Genomic DNA, 19612 nt, shown 5'->3' on the forward strand with positions numbered 1-19612 from the left:
ACTTCACTAGGTTGGTTTTGTGAAAGCTTTTGTGTCTTTGTTCTTTGAATTTTGATTTTTAAAATTGGTTTTTCCTATACCCTTTTTGATCCTCATGTTGCATGGAAAACTCAAACTTTTACCGCCGTGATGACTCCTGTGATTTCTAGCCAAAAATACCTGCTCATATATGAAAGTGCTCATTGGATTCTGAGGCAAATTGCAATGGGTCAAAGGGCTCTTGCCAGTGGAGGAAAAAGCTTAACTTGTTCCTTTTGGTTCTGACTGATACTTGAACATGCACAGTTTATAGATTTCCTAATTCCCTGCTATAAAACTTAAGTAAATCTTGAATTCTGAGTATAGAAAGTTTTTGCTACTCCAGAAGATTTCACACATTCATATTACCAGACTTCAGTCTCCTTCCTGTCTGATACTAAATATGATTAAAATAAAACCCTGAAGAATGTAGTTATTCACAGCAACGAAAGCAGAAGAATAAAGCTTCAAAAATGAACATCCAAAAGAAATAGACTTGAGTTACAAGGAATTAAAAGAGGAGTCTGGGGTACATCTGGGAGGAACATACAACTAAAAGTGCTTCTTAAAGATAAGGCTGTATTATTATGGGACATTTTGAAGGAAAATTAGAATCCTTTTCTGCTGAGAATGCACGGTGAAATATGACTGACAGAACTGTTTTCTAATGCAGCTTTGCTAGCTGTGTGGATAGGGGCCAAGCCACATTTGAACTGTTTCTGAAACCAGACAAATAGGCATTGTTTATCCTAGACTGGCCAAACTGTTTCAGAAAACAGTTCAGTCAGAGCAACTTTCATTTTTTGTCTTAATTAGTTTTCAGAATGACTGTAGAGGGAGGACATTTTTCATCCATGTCCTTTCTGACTGTCTCTTTCTTCTCTCCTCCAAATCCCCCTATTCTTCATCCCACTGGAGTAATTGCAGCCATCAGCAATTGCAGTGGAAGCGCACGTGGAGCTAATCTGAGCCCTGACAGAGTTGGTGTGCAGCGTGCCTGCAGCAGGCAGAGTGAGAGCAGTGTTAAAATGCTAATGCCCTCCCTGTACTAACATTCCTGCTGTTATACTGCTGATGAAGGCTGTGGTGGAAGGTTTCCAGAAAAGGCTTGATCAGTATACCTTTCTGTTGTAATTAAGATATTGTATTAATTTGAACCAGGTGTAGTCTATTTATTTTCAGCCATTAAAAAGACTTTTCAGCACTTCCAGTGGCTTCTCACCAACAAGTATTCTTTACAAAAAAGAGCAAAAAAGTCCTTTTCTGAAGTAGTTGTGTGTTCTTTTTTTTTTTAATCTACTCTGTAGATTTGCACAAGTGGCAGGTTATTAATACCATGTTCTCCAAGTTAGCAACGCTTTCTGAAAATGATAATCCCAAGTTAGTTGTGATTTTTACCTGCAAAAATAGTAAGGACTGCTATATCTGTTAAATAAGACCTTCAGAAGAGAAGCATCAGAAACCTTAGTCTTACCAAGAAAACAGATGAGTTGGCAGAAGGAAACATTTTTCTGTCCTTGTGTATCAACAGATTTTTGGTCGTCATGTTATCTTCCTATCTAACCCCACCCACCAAGTTATTACTGAAAAATGCAATCTCAACTGAAAGGGAAGATAAGTTGTTAAGTAATTGTTAAAAATATTTAGCAAAGGGGTTGTAGGTTTTTACTTGGCTGTGTAAGTTTTATTTATTTACAAGCATGTTAAGCCATTAAATGCTTATAATCTGAGAATATGCACACCCACATGGGCTCTTCTCCAGGTTTTTCTGTCAAATGAGACAGAATGTGAACTTCAACACAGAATCGAGAAGAAAATGGTTTTAATAATTGGCTTTCTATCTTTGCAGAGTCTTGCAGCTAAGCTGTAGCCTGGGTTTCATTAGAAGGGGTTGGGTATGGTTGTATACTCCAGGAGTTTCGGACAAGTTTCTGTAAGATAACAACCTAGGGGAAATATGCACTTGGCAAACCCTTTACAATATATGGTGAATTTCTGCATGGTGTTACTTCATTGTTTTTTCTTTGAGGCATTAATCACATTGTAATATTTTTTTTTCTTCTTTAAGGCAAGGACCCTTGTCATCCATAAAAGCAGCAATCAAGAGATGTAAGTCTACTTTTCTTATTTTTTGAGAACCATAATATTGTAAGATTGCTACATCTTTGTTTTTAGTACCTAGATAACTTTATGTGTGGAAACAAAGTAACTAGCAGGCTTTGGGGGGGATGTAATTTCTTTCTCACCCTTTTTCTTTTTTGCTTCACGTTAGACCATCTTTTTGCTTTGCTGACGGGCTGTTTCTTCTTGCCAGTTACTAACGTTTTCTTATTTATGCACTAATGCATTTGTGCACAGATGTGATCCGTCTCTGGAGAACTTGGGTTATGGATGCCCAATTTTTAGTTCACTTGACAAAACAGATGATTTTTCTATTTTAGTAGAAATCTGCAGCAACTGCTTGGTGACTATACTGTGGACAGGATTAAACTCGTGCACTGGGCTCATTTTGGATAACAAAAAAATTGTTTATAAATCTTGAATGAAAGTCCAAACTCTTCTTCCCTGATTTCATTGTTTAACTCATCTTTCCCTTTCCCAGCTCATGATATTTCCAGGCAGAAAATTTCTTTAGCTGCATCCTCCAAAGTATTTTTTGCTGTTTCTTTCTTCCGCTTTTCAATTTTATTTCCTTTCTGTCCATGATTTCAATTTCATATTAATGAAACAACCCTCAGGATACTGCTATGGGGAAAAATAAATTAGTGTATGTACTACTGAGTTGTTTCTCCTGGACCTATTAGTCAGGGGCTCATTAGTATGGATTAGGTTGGAGGTAGTCAAAGGGGATCATGAAAGCTTTACTCGGAGCAAGTCTCCATGATGCTGTAGTTAAAATGCAGCACTTTATCTGTGCTGTTGCTGCCATAGCTAGGAAGCTGGAAAACAGAGAGCATCAGATCACAGAGGGCCTTTTGTGGTGGAGTCAGGAATTAATTCAGACTGCCTAAGCCCCAGTACCTCGTTTAACTGAGAAACCGTCTAAAAGATCATTAAGCAATTGATATCTATGTTTTTGAAAATATAGTAGCGAGTGATACTGTGTTTTGAGGCACAATCAACTAAAAAAATTATAGTCAAGAAGCCCTGGCTCATACGCTACAACATTATACTTAATATTATTAATATGTAAATAACTATGATGAAATACAAGAACCATGTGAATTATTCAGATGATAAGCTAGAAAAAAATCTCCATGCACATATCAAGGCATTGTATTTGAAACCATAGTTCTTTGTATGCCAGTAACCATACCTGTGGATGGACCTAAATTAAAAATGGACCCTGAATAACTCCTAACTCCCCTTGCTGTTAGTCTGGAAAAAGTATTCTCTGGAAAAGTGTATGTCCCTAACAGAGTCAGAAACCTATCTTTATTTCTTAATCACAGCTTCTGTGAGCTGTTTATCTCTCTTTTTCAAGAAACATTATAGGTGTGTGCAGGGTTTCAACTTTCCAATCTGCAGACAACACTTTATATGGCTTTGTATCGGTAAGTCTCTCCACATCTTGTGGCCAAAGAGGAAGAGGGTTTCGTTGCCTTTCAGCCGCTCTGACTACGACTCTGGATAGAAAGACAGTGTCATTTAGTTTCAGTTGTTTGACAGCTCACTAGAATTCAGAGCAGTGAGCCCAACTTGAAGAAAGCAAGCATGTGAACGTGCGATGTGCTCAGGAGTAATTTTTTAATCTCAGCTCTTCAAAAGTTACCCCTGGATTTTTAATGATGGTCTCAGGCCAGGACACACCACTAAATCCAGCGCCCACTGAAATCAGTGAACTATTTTCATTGATGCCAGCACAGCAACATGGACAAGAATGCCAAAGAAAGTAAAAAGAGGCAAGCCAAGTGCTGCAGTAGTGAGACAAAGAGGAACAATGTTTTTGCTTGCTTCTCCGCTCTTCCAGAATAGGGTGGCGTTAAGGAGCAGGGCTATGGAAAGAAGTCTCCTGCCCTAAAATGTTGGAAAAGCCTGCAAGCTTGTTCTGTTGCCATTCTGTCCTAAGCAAATATGTGGCTGAATGAAGGATGCGTAACAGCTTGTATGCACTCTGAGGCTGTGGCTTCCATTTGGCAGTTTTGCAGCCATTTTTGGCTGTGGGTTTTGTTTGTTTTTCATTTTTATTTTGTTTTGCTTGGGGGCTTCCTAGGTTCTTTTGGCTCCCACTTTTTCCCAACCAGATCAATTCCATGACCTCACTCTCTCCCCATCTGCACAAACATTTGGGCTGTCATAATGCAGGGGATGGTGCAGAGGCAGGAACATACAGCCCAGGGAAAGGTGTAGGAAGGAATGAATTGCCTTCATAAATCATTATTGTCAGATTTGAGTGAAACTACGGGCTTGCTCTAAGGGTCTGTGGAAAAAAATCTGCATAACTATGATGCCAGCCTCTGTGGTGCCCAGCAGTTTGGACAGCTGTGAAAAGGCTATCTGACATCACTGGGGGTGGGAAGAAGAATCCTCGTCACCCCCCCAGGTTATTTTTCGTCAGTTCCCTCACTGAAGTTGCATGAAGAATAACTGGAGCTGGGAAGCAGAGGCAGGAAACAGAGCCAGCTGTTGAGGGTGGCATGTTCCTTCCCCTGTGCTGCTGGTGGTCTGAGCCCAAGGTGAGCAGGTTCAGGGGGATAAAACGGACAAAAACTGTACAGAAAGTACTTACTTTTTTTTATTTAACACTCTGAACTCGCTTACTGTGGTGTCATATGAGTGCTAATGTTCATTCAAGAGGGGCCAAAAATCTATGTTTGGAAGGGGAATCGGGCATCACCATCTCTTGCAGCTACATTCAAGCATCAGATCAGCCTAGCTCTAATCTCAGACAATCTAACATTTCCCTGAGGTGCTTGGAAACAGAAGAAAAGGCGCAAGACCTCCCCCTTGTGCCGAGAAATAGTTCAGGAGAAAAGCTTCAACTCTTCAGAGATGCATGAAAACTTCCAATTAGTTTGAACCTCCACTTGTCCAGAAATAGTCTAATCGGATCTTGGGTGAAATCAGACTTTTTCTTCTGCTTTTGGTTTGAGGATTACCTGGTCCCTGAAGAAGGGCCTCCGCAGCCGTGTAACACCTTTGGTATTGTGCAAAGACTGCAAGCGTGGCCTCTTGAGTGGAACCATTCTGTCAGCTCTTCTGGTGTATTACTTTGTAGGTAAGGGAGGGAGTGTTTGCCCACTCTTGAGACTCTCTTTGAGATACTCTAATGAATAACCTTTATTCCTAGGCAGCTATATAGTGAGAAGAATAACATCTCAGTCTAATAGTCTACATATTTAATAGGATTGATGGAAGAAATGTCTAGTCCGGTGTTAGAAAAGCATTGAAAGAAGCTGTGTTTTTAAATATTAGCACACATCCTTGTTGTAGAAAGTATTATTATTACTTTAAAACCTACTATTAATAGTTAATGTTAACTTACTGAAATAGTTAATTGGCTGGATCATGTTTACTCACAGCTGCTGGAAGGGACAATAGATAACAATCATTAGAAAAAATTTGGAGCTTGATTTCCCACAAGGCTTGGGCTATTTGAGGCTACAGTTCCAATCTTTAATGCAAAATGAAACTTGCTTTTAAAACATTCTCTAGTGACAAAGCTGTTCAGTATTTCATACAGATTTGCTAATGGAAACATACAAATATTATTATGCAGTGTATATCTTGTGAAAGCCCTCAGTGCTTACAGCAGGATGGTATTGCTGAGCAGATCCCTGAATGAACTTCATAGTTGCCTCTATATTGCCTTAAAAGATTGCCTGAAAGACTGTAAGTTCTAGCCCAGCTCTCTTCCAAAGACTCAAAAGTGCACGTCACACTTCTGTTGCCACCAGCTTGTCTGGAGCATTGCAATTTATGGGTTTGTGGTGTAATGGCGGTTGTACTTAAACAGGCATCTTGATCTCATAGCTTAAAATGCCCTCTGTGCCATAATCTGTATGTGTTTCAAATACAAATAACATGCTAAGTGCACTTGAAAAGTAGGACCCAGAGAAGAAACAGTAGAGGAAAAACATTTGAATTGTAAGTATACATCCTTTACCACTGCACATTCAAAAATAATTCGATAAAGCCCACTAAATAGTGCTTGTAGAAATATATACAAAAAATTAGTCTATAAGTCACTGATCTGTCCTCTGTTTACAGTGTTACCATTAATCCTTTACTTGCTTAAATTATGCTGTACTAGGTTTAACACATTTAGATGCCTCATTGACACTAACGGAAATAAATAGTCAACAATGATATGAGTTGATTTGATATTTTTTTCTTTCCCCTGAGACCAACAGGGTTATGAGATGAAAAGGTCTGGATTTTATGCCCCAAGTTTTTCCTCTCCCACCCCTTCATTGACTGCTTTGCTTACCTTTTCTCAAATACCACTAAGCGTAATCTTCTGGAGATGTCAACAATTCTCACCCTGAGCATTTCTTAGTGTGGAAGTTGAGGAGCTAACTGTCTTCAGTTGTCAGTATGTAAACCAGCACTGAAAAACATATCCATTGACTCCTCTGACGTCAATAAAGGGTTTTTTAAGTCTTAAAGCGGTCATAATTTGCGATCTGGAGGAAAAATTAATAGCATGTTTTCCCAAGGCAATCCTGAAAGGGAATGAAGAATAGACTGACAGGATCAAAAGACCACAAGGCCAGAAAAGTGGCTGTGGGGTTTTTCTTTTGTTTTTTTTTTTTTTTTATATCAGGTGTGCGCTATATTTTAAAAATTCATGGTTTCTCTTGTACACTTTTTAATTTAATGTCTTTGAAATGGTAAAGGAGTAAAAGCTGTGCAAGCTGGTGGCAAGTATTATTTAGGAAGTTTATATTTTCTGTTCCCTCACATTTTTGGAACTCCAAGGAATACATGAAGGCAGAAGATGCAGTAGCTTCCACCTCTACTCCTAATGTGGATTTAAGAGCTTTCAAAACAAAAGGTGTTCTAAAAGTGTGGTTGTACAATATGTGACAGCAAAAAGAGGAGAGTGGTTGATGGAAGAAGGGAAGAACTTTGTCAAGGTCCTTAAAGAATAAATGTTTATTTTAGATGTTTATGGACATGAAGGTAGCTTGATTCAGTAAATGTCTGGGAGATTTATTTTTTCAAACAGATTGAGCACATTCTGAAAGCATGTGTGATGAATTGGATATTAGCCCTTTCAGAAAGACATATTTATATCTACTAATAAAGTTATTCTTACATAAATATTTTAAATATGTTGTTTTCAGGTGGGTTTACTTGTTTACTTGAAATTTGGAGTTTGATGGATTACATAGATGCCTCACTGGAGGTTTTTTGCCTGTGTTAAGAAAGGAAAATGGTCTTTCAGACTTTTTTTAGGTTCTTATTTGTTTTAATAACTTTAATAAATAGAAGTACCTTTAGAGTCTCACAGGAGAAAACAGCATGTAGTTTTATCTAGAAATGAAGAAAGAATCAATATTTGACAAGTTTATAAATTCAGTTTTGCATCCCTCATCAATTATCATTTATTTCTAATGCTCTTGTCATTGCAATTCGGCTATACCCCAAGCAGTTGTATGGAATACATTTACCAAATGAACTCTTTCTTCCATCCTCTTTGCAAAAGTAATCTTGGAGTTGGTTGGTTTGGGTCAGTTTATTTTCTGTAATGTGCGTATTAGATCAATGCTGTGTTAAGCTCTCTGAAGAAGAGAGTGAAGGTGAGATGTAGGGGGTTTTTATTTACTAATTTTAGCCAAACAATTTTTACAGAACTGGTTTAGGAGATGTGCGTTCATGCCCAAGACTTTGAGGTGTGCCTCTTATTGGGCTCAACCTGCCTGCCCATATGTGTTTGGTAGGTGGGACTATGAATTATGGGATCCCAACTTCTTTGCATCTGTATCAACTCCTCTGGGTGACCCATTATTTTTGGAAGGGAAAAAGTGTAGACCCAAGCAAACCATGATTTTAAACTAAATAAAGCATTCAAAGAGATTTGGCTTCCCTCTCCTCATTCCTACAGTGGCTCTTTGTTGAGTCATGCAGTGGACATTTCCATATTCAGTTATATTCTTCATGGTTAATTTGTTGTAAGGGAAACTTCTAAACAGCCATTGCTAAAATCAGCATGAGACTAGAAATAAAATCTGCTTTTATTTTAGGTTTTTAAGACACTGCATTGTGAATAGACATTACAGTTGTCCTCTTACAACACTGGCACGTGTGCTGTCCTTGTGTGACTAACCCATTTGATCATGGTTTCTAGCGCTCTGAAGCCTTGGTTTGTTCTCCTTCACCTCCTCTTCCTCTTCTGTAACCCCTTCTTTTTTCCCTCCAGCACTCATGAATAGTGCACATCAAAAATGCCCTGTGGAAGAGGTATGTCTGACACAACACTATGCAACTCTTGAATCAAGTATGCTTTGCTGATTTCAGTTAATGATCCTGTGATGGCACAGGAACAGCGTAATTGTCAGCTTTTGCACGATAAGACTCTACCACTTCGTAAACTGCGCTTGCTATGCAAAAATTTGTCACTTGGATAATTTCCTTTTCTCTCTAAATAAATCAAAATAGAAATATAATGTGGCCGTTGAAAAAATCATTTGAATATAAATACGGCAAAAACAGAAAAATGAAGAGGTCAGGATTCACTTATTTTATGTAACTTAAAACACATGGTTTGAAAAAAAAACAATGTTCCTGACTTTTAATACACAAGTGATTAAACTGTAGGAAATTTCTAGCTGGGAACATTTAATTTTTTTCTTTTTACATAACGGAGGGTGAAATAGCTTCTTAGTTTATGTGCCTTAGTACTTTTCCCTTCTCTAAAACAAAAAGAGACATTAAAAAAAGATTAAAGAACACATCTCAGAAATAAACCATCAAAAGCAAAGCCAGACGTGTTTAACACTTCTTTTTGTTTTATTCATGGATTGTTTTAACTAAAGGAAAAGAAAAAGAAGTTTCAGCTCTAGGGTCACCACAATGCAGAATGCAGGAACGTGTGGTGAGGAGGAAGAAAGGGGACAGGACTATCTTTCTTGGTGGTAGCCCAGACACAGAGTGACTTAAGCTGGTTATGAAACTGCGCCCTAAGCCTTGTAAAAAACTTCTCATATTTAATACAAATACATTTTTTAAAAAACTTGGCCACTCTTAAAATCTGGAATTCGTGATCAGATGCTGTATGTTCTCCATTTTGTTGATAGTGTATTGGTAAGGGCTCTGCTATTATCCTCGTCTTACTGCTGTGACAGTATATTGTAACCTCTTCAAAACTTTTGTTTCTTTTCTTTAAATAGCTTCTCGGACCTCTAGCCACAGCGAGCAGCAGAGGGACAGGAGGTATGATACTGTTATTTATACTGCAATTAAGTGTTACTGTAAAACTTGTTAGATCATGTGACAGTATTATTTTCTATGTCTTTCTCCTCTAGTTTATCTTTGTTCCTTCTCTGGATCCTTAATGTGTTTAAAAATAAATTAGACTTGGAATAAAATGAAATACTGTGATTCTTAAGGACAGGGTAGGTTTAGAGTTTGAGGAGTGTTCTCATCAACTTTCATATGCCCTCAAAAAAAGAATGCAGCCAACCATCAAACCTCTGCAGTACTGTTTTACTTTCCTGATATCTATTTACAGGATCACTTAACAATGAAAATAAGCACACTTTCGGGCCTCCTTCCAGTTTGTTGAAGGGGATCGAAAAAGGCAGTCACCAACCTGGATAGCTGGTGAACTGAGTCTGCCATTATTTCAGGTGTGAAGGAACTGTAGCCCTCTTTTTTTTTTTTTTTTTTTTTTTTAAATTCTGTTTACAATAGTTTTGGAAGTTACGCTGCTGCAGGTTTCTTCTGTCAGCAGAGGCTTCTGTAGCAGGTGCTTCATCTACTCACAAAACTCACTTCTCAAAGTGTATTATTTGTGAGACTGGATTGATCAGTGGTACTCTGGGGACTGTGGTCTGGGAACGTGGGCCATCACTGCAGCTGATGCTCTAAAGCAGTTGTTACAGTGATAGAACAGGTATAGTAGCTATGGGTCCCTAACTGCCATGGAAGTCTTTATTATACTAGATGCTGTAAGCAAATAGGCCCTGTCCCAAAGGCCTCGTGAGGTTTGCCCTGCCCCACTTTAGCACAGTGGGAGGTTTCCCTAGAAGTCTAAGATCGACAAGCTTTTAGGTAGCCAGCCAGAAGCAGCCTTAACTATCCTGCTGTTTTCACATTGTAGCAGGCTAAGGGCAAACACATGATTAGTTCTCATTATCCCGTGAAGACTAAGACTTCTTCCATCTAATTGAGTTACACTTGTGTTTAAGTAGTTTAAGCATGTAAATTATTTCACTGAAGCCAATAAACCTACTTTTTGGCTTAGGCATTTAATTAGGTGCCTTGAATGGAAGCCTAAGTGCTTGCTAGAAAGGTCAGGTAAGTTACTTTGAAATCATGGAAAAACATGTTTGCTTAAATAAAAAAGACCTGAGCTGTTCTGATTTCCCATGCCGAGAAAATCTTGGTCTTTTATATTTAAAAGGACTATTTTAAAATGTTTTAGGTAATTATTCCCCTTTGCCTTCATTTCCAGGCGTCCTGAGATTACAATAGTTGCTGCTGAACCCCTCCGGCCATCCTCCTGGTTTCCAGGTGCAAGCCCCGTCACTCCTCAGGGATTAGGATTCCCTTCTGCTTCATCTCATGCTCAGTGGAGGAGAAATGAGCATATTCCAGTTGAGGTGAGCGTGAATTTTCATGATATGTGTTTGATTTATAAAGGTAAAAAGCATGTTAAGTTAGAGACGCACAGAGTTTTTTGCTTGCTTAGACTTCCATCACATTGAATAAAAGACTATGACAGTGTCTTTTCCTATACATACGTTAATTTAGTATTTTTAAATTTATATGCCTTTTTTTTTTTTTAAAGGATCACATCTGGACATACGTTAATATTTATCTCTGTTTTGTAGCTTCCACCGTCGTATGAGCAGGTGATAAAAGAAATCAATCAAGTACAAATCAATACAACAAATAACAATAATGCTGCTGCCCCTAGACATACCACTACTTCTGCAACGCAAACTGACTTTCCAGAGGAACTAATCAGCCATTTGCCGGGAAGTGATGTAAAAACTATTGTGCCTACACACTGGGAATCTGCAGGCTATCCAGGTGAGGCTGCCTTGGATTTCTCATTGATGAAAACCTTACTCTGTCTCCTGAAGATTTTCTTTATTATGGTTTGTGGAGTATTTAATATGAATAACAGTTAAATTTCTGTGAATGATTATTGCTGTAAATTTCTGTAAAAATCCTCTCTTCTGAAAAACTACCATTGCATTCATGGTCAGACTATAATTAAATCTTGAAAGCTTTGCTCAATTCAGCCATAATGGCAATTGCTGGGTGGCCAGAGGAGCTCAGGTGTCCAATCAGGGTAGCAGCCGTGTTACATGTTTAGGCTGAAAAGTGTGCAGACCAAGCTGGGGAAGTTACTGTACTATTCTTTGGTCTAGATATTGCTTGCATGCCCCTCGCGCTGCAAGCTAACAAGTAGTTTTGAACTCAAAACATGTGGATGCCATGCATTTCAGCAATCTTCAGCTTCTTCCTAGAGTTCATGTATTTTTTTTCATTCATCTTTTTAGAAAGAGAACTGCAGTTTCACAAGAAGCAGTAAGTTCTCAATGAAAACCATTGTGTTCACCATCCTGATGGCTGACAAAAAAAATAACATAAAGTGTTCTGGAATAGATAACTGCAACTTTTTCTTTTCTGTTAGCAGGGCAGAGTCCTCTTAAACCTCCTAGGCCTTCTGCATCTCTCCTGAATAGGTCTCCTTCAGAAAATGAGAATCCCTTAATAGTCTTTGAAATTTCTGAAGGTCAGAGGTGCCAAGAAAACCCCAATGCTGTGATACGTCCTGTGCCAAAGCCAAGATCAAGAAGCAATCTCAGATCTGTGGTCAAAAATACTGAAAGTAAGATAGAGAATGGAGAAGAAGTGAATGAGTCTACCACAAAAAGGCAACAACCTCCAACTCAGCAGTCACCTCTCTTAGATGATAGCTTACTAGACAATCACTTGACAATGGACAGCATGAGTACAGAAAAGAGCCAAAATAGTATCGTTTCAAGGATCAAAGTTTTTGAATCCCAAGGAACTAATGATACCTCAGGATTATTAAAAAAGCCAGAAATTGCCCCTCGTTCATTCACCCCAAGACCTGTTCCTGCAAAGAAGCCAGTAGTTGCTCCAAAGCCAGGGGTAAGCAGAATTTCAGGAGACTGGGATGCATGGACAGAAAGCAAATCAACACCTTCAAAGGAATTGCAGCCTCAACTTGAAGTAGTTGGGAGCAGTTTTGTAACCAAACCTGAACTGCCAAAGAAGCCGAAACCTGGCCTTGTTAAAAGTAGTAGTAGTGATTTTCTTGATGCAAGGAGTGGATCAGTGGCAGAGAACAGCGGTGGACAAAAGAAATTTCCTGTTCCTGCGCCAAGGCCACTCGTTCCTAAAAAGTCACGTTATGCAGAAAATCCTGCCCTTTCTTTGGCGTCACTAAAACCAATTGCTGCTCCCCCACGGGCCTCTGTATCTGCCCAAGAAAAAGCTTTCAAGTCTCTGGGGGAAACGTCACCTGCAGCTAACTCCTCAGCACCTGCTTTGCAAAATAAACTGGATGTGGAAGGAGATCTGATCAGTTTTGATGATGACGTTTTGCCCCTAAGTCCAGCTTGTGTAGTTAAAGATAGCATCAGTTCTGAAGCAGCAGCAGGTAAGAAGAAATTTTTTAAAACTGTCACTATGGTTATTCTTTGCAGGTGTGTGATCCCCTGTACGTTATGTCTACCTGTCTTGACGGGGTTTGCATGGGTATATGAAATTCTTGGTTCTCTATTACGTCAAGATCACTATGAAATTACTTGGATTTTGAGACTTGGGAGGTTTTAAGGCTATATAAATATCAGAACTTGCCTGCCAGTTTTATCACATGATTACTAAAATAATGATAAAAGACTTGATGTTACACACTAGATGTCACCCCCAGAATGTGTCACAATTCTCTCTGGGGGACTTGGGACATCTTATGTCTTGCCATCTAATCTGACTAATTTATTTGAGTGCCTGAAGTTCTGTAGTAGAAATCTAGTCATCTAGGGGAGCAGCAATGTTTGTTGCATTTAGGGAGACTTGTGATCAGATGTACTGGGACGCCCTTTCCACCTCACCAGGGACTACTTATTTTCTCTTTCCTATCTGCGTCTTGTCTTGTCATGCAACAATATGCTTGTTGCACAACTTCAATTTTTACTAAGTGAAAATAACTGTTTCATGTGGACAGATTAATTATTACAACTACATCCCTTTCATAAACCTTCTTTGATTCCATTAATCACTTGGGGTCGACTTTTTTAGTGCTCTCTTAAGTAGATTAAGACATAGGTGGGTGTTGGGCTGTCACTAAATTTTATAGCAATAGGTTTTTCCTTTTTAATATGCAAGTACGTCCTGATTTAGCTTACCAGCTCCATTGCAATCCAGAGAGAGTTCTGCTTTAAAACATATGGTGTGTGATACTAAATGCTTGTTTAAGGAACTATATTTAATCTTTTTTTTTTAACCTCCTTTGTCATTAAACATCTCAGCTTTCTGAAAAGAGAAGCATAGATACTGTGTAGTTGTCACAGTAAATTGATATTGATGATTGGTAACAAATGCGATTTCTTAAACGTTTGTGGATTATATCGTTAGATGAAGTTCTGATTTGTTATTGTTTCTGCTCTGTATTGGCATAAAGACCCCAAGACAGATGTAGAAAGTCCCTTAAAGCCCTAAACTGTTAAGATAGGTATGTATGGACATAACGATCTCAGGGGAGCTTATGAAAGTAGTGAAATAAGGCAACAGAAGATCCTTCAGGTGAAGTGATTAGCTCAACATGGATACGAGTCCATTTTCTTCTTGGACTGACAGATTCCAGGGCCACTGCAGAAGCTAGACCAAGCCTAGAAGGAGGCGGGAGTATGGGGTGACTGGGGAGGTATTTTGTACTTATGTCAGGGAAGTGTATGAATGACAGTGTCTAGCTAGCAACAGAGTCATGATCATCGTGTCTGGAGACTGGCGTTGTGGAACAGCCACTGTGCATGTAATGGTATTAGAAGAAAGTTAGAAGTACAAGGGATGACTCTTGTTTTCCATGCATTTAGGGGTAAAACTTGTAGTTTTAGTAATTTTATTTTGATTAATAGGTGGAACAAACAGTGGGAAAATAGAACTGATCTGAGTGGTAGGCAAGAAAAGAGAATACTTACATTTTGAAAGTGCATAAAAAGGAAAATGGTGTTTTGGCTAGGTACACTAAAAGGTTGCCTTTCCCCAACCTGGAAAAATTAAATAACATAAATTCTTCTGTTAAATCCCAAACTAAATTCACCTGAAAAAACAGCTTTCATGATGAAGTGGTAAGAATGTCAGTCTTCATCTTTCTGTTGGTGTCCTAGGTGTTATTCTTGATTTAATTAAGAAGAAAATAGTTTCCATTCTCATGGTTAACAGAAGAATTGTACAAATAATAATTTCCTGCCTTCTTGAGTCACCTGTCCATGGTTTTATTAATTCAATAAAATGGCATCTTTGCTGCAACCCCTTCTTACATACTAAAGAGAAAAAGGTCTGACAGCATTATCGCTTTATTACACTGTAAAATTAGGATTCATTCCAGATTTTTGCAGGCATTTGTGAGCTCAAGATCATATCCTGTACTCTTGATTACTAATGCCATGCTATGTCTTGACAAAGCATCCACAAGAAAAACACTGGCTTTCTGAAAAATGAGGCAACATGGAGCGCTAACACTGGCTATTTCTCATGTTCCCATAGGAACAGCTTAGGATTTGCAAGATGAATCCACAGTAAAATGTTTTGTAAAGGCAGGAAGAGAAGCTCTAATCTTGCTCCCAGTTCCCCAGACCTCTGCATTTCTTACATATTTGTCATTGTCATTACTTAGCAAAATGAGAGTGCTCTGCTTGTTGTTATGGCAACCCTAGGAAAGGAAGAAGGCTTTTATGCAGTGGTGTTTGAAACTAAGCACCAACAGCTTGTTTGTCAAAGAGCAATGTTACATCACAGATTACAGCATTCACAAAACTTAATTTTTTTCTGAAACAGCACAGATGCATCTGGTACTTTGACTAATGTAAATAGAACTGAAAGGATGGATCACTGCTGCTACTAATGCCTGATGCAAAAGTAAGAAGGTGAAGCGTTCAGTTGATGATGGGGAGGGCACAGAAGTTGAAGCGAGCATATGAATGAACAGGTGAAACAGGCAAAACAAATTCAGAGTCTCCACGGCAATTTAGTTGACTGACATAAGATATCAGCTTCCTCTAACAGAAGGCTACCATCCCCACAGTAGTGAAAGGTATTTGAATATTATTTATGTGCTAAGATCAACCGTGTTGGCAACAAACCAGTTTATAGTTTGAAGAGTTTGTCAGTGTTTAACTGGTAGTTTAACTACTAAACCTAGCTGGATGATTTTTTCTTCAAGTTTACCTACCTCAGGCGACCTCATGGGTTTCGCCAGTATTTGACAGCATCTCCAACAGCACAGCTGTTAGTAGAGTGAACTTGCCCCTATCCAGACATTAATGATTTTATCTTTGTCTGACCTATATGGAGAGGGAAAACCATTCTGGTGCAAATAGAGACTCTAGGTACCAAGATCCCTTTCAAAGCTTTCAGCATCCACTCTGCCAGTTGAAGTCTGTGGGAGCTTTGGAAGCTCAACAGCTCTGACATTCAGAGGTGAACTGTGGCAGAACCTTGCATCCAACTTGTTTTTCTGATGCTGGCCCAAGGGAGGTGCCAGGAAGGAGAAGTCAGGAATGACAAATCTGTAGAACTGCTCCTTTCATCAGCAGCCAAAATTGATGCCAGCTTCAAGTGCCATAATTTTGGACTCAAAGGCTAGAGGTAATGTTCAAAGCCATTAGTATCCTAATGAAATTGCTCCTGTTCAAGTCAGTCATTTAGAATGTGAAGGCATCTGTTTGGGACTCTAAATCTTGAAGTGCTAATGCTTTGATGACAGTTGTGATATTTTGGATCATCTGGAGTATTTTTCCATTTATCTTCTATGTGATAAGAAGGATTTGTGCAGTTCCTGAAGGTTAAAACTTTCGGTAAGGTGGGCTGTCTTCTCACTAATCTACTTTTACAACGGCTTGGAAATGAATTTCTAGTGCAGGTTGAACTGGGTATAAATTCCATGGCTTCTGAAGATCCATGATTTTACCTATAACTTGTGTTAGCTGCTATGTTAAAGCAAAGTACTATGTCTGCTTCCTAAATGTTCTGAGAATTTATGTTTTGGACAAAGAAAATAGGTAACAGTGCATTTAAGGCACACATTTGAATTAAAATCTGGAGGTGATCTTGCTAGAATATTTTCATTCCTTTTTGCATGTGGAATTATTCTTCTCTCTCATCTTCTCTCTCTAAAACAGCATATCATTCACTGATTGCTCTATGCCTGATATAGCAGAACTCAATTTAAACCAAATGCTTTGAAAAGTAGTTCAAAGAGTGCCTTACCTTACTTATCTCTCTCTCTCTTCATCACATTAGTGTATTTCAGTTCTAACAGATATGACTACTGCATTTCTTCATTGTTCTGTCTATCTATCTACCTACTTCATCACAGTATAAAAGTTCATTTCTGCTTGTATGCTGAAAAACCCCCACCCAAACCAGTGCTGCTACCCATTTATATGTATTGTTCCTTCTCGTGGCATGAATGGTGGAATTTGTGTGACATTGTAGTCAATTCAGAAAAACTGCTGCTTGAGTAACTCCAAATTTGTCTGCTGTGGGGATATTGCTCAGCTGCTTGTTTTTAATTGCTTCCTCAGGAAGAAAAAGAAAAAAAGAACTGACTGGTAGATTAGTCCAGACATATCTTCAAAGTAATGCAGCTTTTCTTAGGGTTCTACTGTGTTACTTCCAGTGACTCTTGTAGTTATTTTAAAGTTACCCGTCTCCTTTTTTACTTACTGCCAAAAGTATCATCCCCAGAAAAGGTGGCTAGATTTACCTGAAGACATGCTACTGTGGGGTGGAGTAGTGGAGGTATGGATTTGTGCTGTGTCCTGTTGGTTTTGCTGTGAGGTTGGCAATCTCCAGCAGAAGTGGTAACAAGCATCCATTAACTCTTCAGACACTACAGGTGTTTGCTTAGTAAACTTAAATTTTAGCCTTCAAGGAGCCTGGAAGTGACTCTACTGTTACCACAGGAGAGGGCCTTATATCTGGTTTCAGGAAACAAATAAGGTTTTTAAGTCATAAGTATGTAATAGATTAAGAGCCCTGTAGGTTGTCAAATGCAAATCATTCTGCTTTTGAGTTCCATGTCTATAGGTGCTGTTAAGGGGTAGCACACAAGTAATAATGTTCTTAATAATAACTGTCTGCTCTGGTGATTAGATCTGTTTATTTTACAATAAGACTTAAAATACAGATATCCTTTGACCAGAAAGATTGTCAAAGAATGACAAAATGCTTATTTAAAAGAAGTGTTTATAAAAAAAAAAAAACCACACTATTTTTTTTCCTTTGCTTAAAGCATGCGAGATTCTTGCAGGAGAGTAGATAGGTATTTTAAACAACATGATAAATTCCGTTTTCCTTCACATTTTCATTAAAAAGATTTTGTATGCCTTACTGCTTCCCATCACCAATCCTCTGCTTTGGAGATTTCCAGCTTGCCTGTTTTGAGGCACTTGAATCCCTTGCCGATGAACACGCATTCATTCACCTGGCAAGAATGGACAAGGCTGTGTTTCTTAACTGCCAAATTACCCTGGTGATTTTTTTTTTTTTTGGTCACTCACGGTATGTCCAAATACCTTCTGGAATCCAATTTTTGAAGTTAGATCAGGTTATGCAACCAATTTCTAACAACACGACCTCATGGCTGACCTGTTCTGGGCAGGAGGTTGGATTAGAGACCTCCTGAAGGCTCTTGCAATCTGAACTATCCTAGTATTTCTTTAACTAGCAAAATAGATTAATGAGGTAGGAAACTCTCCAGACTCTCACATAATAGCCTGTGCTGATACGAGCAGTCCTTTTGTGCCAAAGACGGTGTAATTACTATCACCTTTACTAGTATGGACTAGCTAGCAATGAACCAAATGGTTGTACTTTTAGATACACACAGATAGTAAGTGTGGGCATTCCCGTAGTTTAAGAGAGAAGTGCTGAAAGCTCAGAAAACGTCCATTTATATTTGTCTCTGTGTACGATATGGCACCATAGTTTTTCACCCCATAAATGCTTGTATTGCCAGTAAGTGTTACAATAGCCCAAGAAATTTTGCTATTCTAGTAGTAGATCTTATTTTATCTGCTCTCCAACCTTCTAACACTGTGGGTGAGATATTTCATTGCTCAGTTAAGGACATCTTGCGTTTTCAACAAGTACATTTAGGTTGGCTCTTCTATTGCATCCCTCAGCAGGTTGGTTGTTTTTTTTTTTGCTATACTTTCCAGAGAATATAAAACTCTACATAATTCTTTGACTTTGTGCACTTTTGTCGTACTGATGGTTAGGCTCCTTCTGTAAACTCCACATGTATCCTATAAACATCATTCATTCTTTGGATTGGACTCGTTCCTCAAAAATAGTGATCACTGGCCTTGAGTTGCCTTGCTTTTTGTGGTGATCCATCAGATGTCAGCAGTGAACAGGGAGCAGTGCCTAAAAGCTACGCAAGTAGTTCAATACATTTTCTCTGTTCTGAGCAGCAATAAATGTTGCTGGGTAAATTCTTCCTGTCCTGCAGTCTTTGCACAACTCTATATAAAATCTTGTTAATGCATGAGAAGTTTGAAATTTCTGGTTTGGCATCTGGACACAGTGTTTCTGGGAGGAGAGATAATCCTCAGGGTAAAACTTTCTGAAATTACTGTGTGCTTGCTCCGCTGTTGTGTGCTTTTGATAAAACAGCGTAAGCAGGCGCAGAAGTAAAATTAATGCTTTGGCAACCACATCAGAAAAGGTACTTATATGCAAAGGTTGTTACAAGTAAGAAATTTTTACCAGCCTGCTCAAGTACCTGTTTGACTAAATGTGCCATATCAGGTAAAGCAAATCTCCTTGGCCTGATGAACTATAAATCTTTTTGAATGAAGCAGGACCACACAGTCCATTCATAGCGTCTACCAAAATAACTGGGCTAGTCATGAAAAGCCTCTGTGTAGACTGGGAACAAAGAAGTCCTAGAATGTTATGATAGCAGATTTGCTTGTCCCTGCTCCAATTTTAAGTCTGAAGCCATGCTAAGTCTAGTCCTGAATACTGTATTCCTTTTATTTGAGTGACCTGATCTACTCTCCTAGTGTTAGGAGAATCCTGAGAAGCCTGAATTTCACCTGAGCTAACTTTCAAGTTATGTACAGATTGCATCCTGAGACACCCTGCATCCCATTCTCTCTCTCTCGTCTTTTTTTCCCTTTTTCTTCTTCAATTTCCCAGTCCTATTAAAAGTTCC

At 38.7% G+C, this 19612-nt stretch overlaps 1 protein-coding gene across 5 annotated transcripts in view; it reads left to right on the plus strand.

Moving 5' to 3' along the window:
• The window catches only part of SH3D19 (SH3 domain containing 19), an 86886-nt gene that overhangs the window by 39404 nt on the left and 27870 nt on the right, over positions 1-19612 (plus strand). For 2 of the 5 annotated variants that reach the window (XM_064449886.1, XM_064449885.1), the window contains exons 3-8: positions 2087-2127; positions 8384-8424; positions 9354-9396; positions 10640-10787; positions 11019-11220; positions 11831-12826. In XM_064449886.1, coding sequence (XP_064305956.1) covers positions 8409-8424; positions 9354-9396; positions 10640-10787; positions 11019-11220; positions 11831-12826 — 1405 coding nt within the window. In that variant the 5' untranslated portion in view covers positions 2087-2127; positions 8384-8408. The remainder of the gene's footprint in view (positions 1-2086; positions 2128-8383; positions 8425-9353; positions 9397-10639; positions 10788-11018; positions 11221-11830; positions 12827-19612) is intronic. The other 3 variants (XM_064449882.1, XM_064449883.1, XM_064449884.1) reach the window with 3 other exon arrangements.

This window comes from Phalacrocorax carbo, chromosome 4 (genome assembly GCF_963921805.1).
Source record: "Phalacrocorax carbo chromosome 4, bPhaCar2.1, whole genome shotgun sequence".
Classification (NCBI taxonomy): Eukaryota; Metazoa; Chordata; class Aves; order Suliformes; family Phalacrocoracidae; genus Phalacrocorax; species Phalacrocorax carbo.